Source organism: Hylobates moloch, unplaced genomic scaffold (genome assembly GCF_009828535.3).
Source record: "Hylobates moloch isolate HMO894 unplaced genomic scaffold, HMol_V3 SCAFFOLD_13033, whole genome shotgun sequence".
NCBI lineage: Eukaryota > Metazoa > Chordata > Mammalia > Primates > Hylobatidae > Hylobates > Hylobates moloch.
In genome coordinates, this window is record NW_026665308.1 from 1 (window position 1) to 1,665 (window position 1,665).

At 41.9% G+C, this 1,665-nt stretch overlaps 1 protein-coding gene across 1 annotated transcript; it reads right to left on the reverse strand.

Moving 5' to 3' along the window:
- Window positions 1-3: 3 nt before the first annotated feature.
- On the reverse strand, window positions 4-1,499 carry LOC116465878 (zinc finger protein 534-like; the record flags this gene model as incomplete). The annotated part of the gene is given in 3 exon segments (XM_032148800.2): window positions 4-372; window positions 374-1,058; window positions 1,060-1,499. Coding segments are annotated over 3 exon segments (1,494 nt in total), but the record flags the coding sequence as incomplete, so codon positions are not given.
- Window positions 1,500-1,665: the final 166 nt, after the last annotated feature.

A 1,665-nucleotide genomic window follows, 5' to 3' on the forward strand; every position in this document is an offset into this window, starting at 1 on the left:
CTTGCCACATTCATTACAACTGTAAGGCTTCTCTCCAGTATGAATATGCCTATGTTGTGCAAGGTGTGAATTCTGACGGAAGACCTTGTCACATTCATTACATTTGTAAAGCTTCTCTCCAGTATGAATTTTCCTATGTCGTTGAAGGTTTGAATTCTGACTGAAGACCTTGCCACATTCATTACATTTGTAAGGCTTCTCTCCAGTATGAATTCTACAGTGATAGGTTAGGGAAGACTTGTGCCTGAAGACCTTGCCACAGTCTACACATTTATAAGGTTTCTCTCCAGTATGGATTAGAAGATGGGCACTGAGATCTGAACATGATCTAAATGTTTTGCCACATTCATTACATTTGTAACGCCTCCCCCCCAGTATGAATTTTCCTATGTCGTGCAAGGCGTGAATTGCCAATAAAGACCTTGCCACACTCATTACATTTGTAAGGTTTCTCTCCAGTATGAACTTTCTGATGCCTTGCAAGGAGTGCAATTCGACTAAAGCCCTTGCCACATTCATTACATTTGTATGGTCTCTCTCCAGTATGAACTGTCTGATGAGTGGTTAGGGAAGACTTGTGCCTGAAGACCTTGCCACATTCCTTAAAATCATGAGGTTTCTCTCCAGTATGGATTACAAGATGAGCAGTAAGACTGGAACACACACTAAATGCTTTGCCACATTCACTACATTTGTAAGGCTTCTCTCTAGTATGAATTTTCCTATGTTGTGCAAGGTAGGCATGGTGACTAAAGACTTTCTCACATTCATTATTATTGTAAGGTTTCTCTCCAGTATGAATTTTCTGATGTTGTGCAAGGTGTGAATTCTGATTGAAGACTTTGCCACATTCATTATATTTGTAAGACTTCTCTCCAGTATGGATTCGTTGATGTTGTGCAAAGTTTGAATTGCTGCTAAAGATCTTGCCACACTCACTACATTTGTAAGTTTTATCTGCAATGTGGATTACTTGATGGTTAGTAAGGCTTGAAGACACTCTGAAGACTTTCCCAAGCTCATTACATCCATAAGGCTTTTCCCTAATGTGCACTTTATCCATAAATATTCCTTACAGCTTGAAATGGCTGCCATTCAGTCAGATGTAACTGAAGAGTTAATCCATGTTGACTTTTAAGTGACTTGTTTCCTGCATTGCTTCCCAATTTAGAACTCTTCTCTGTGTTTACACCTTTGATGCACTCCCTGCCATTTGGATTGTTTGCTATTTTCACTTCACTCTGCAGAGTCCAGGGATCTCTCTTTTGCTCCAACATGGAGATAACACTCAGGTCAGGAAGACAGATTCCTAGAGAGACCAGGTTCCTGTAGTTCTCTAACATCACATCCTTGTATAAAGCTTTCTGCCCAGGGTCCAGGCATTTCCACTCCTCCTGAGAGAATTCTATGGCCACATCCCTGAATGACAATTGCCCCTTGCCTGAGTAAGGGCCATTCCTGACTTCTTTTCTTTCCTCTTCTGAGTTGCCTCCTTGCATAATATGTCTCTTTGAAAGTGAATCGGGTGGCGGCTAGACGGTCTTTCCACGCAATCCGCTGCCGGGTCTACAGGAAAAAGCACGCGAAACGTTCACTCCACAATCTCGACTTCCGGGTCTCAGACAGGGACATTTAAGTCTGCAGAGGTTCCTGCTGAGTTTTTGT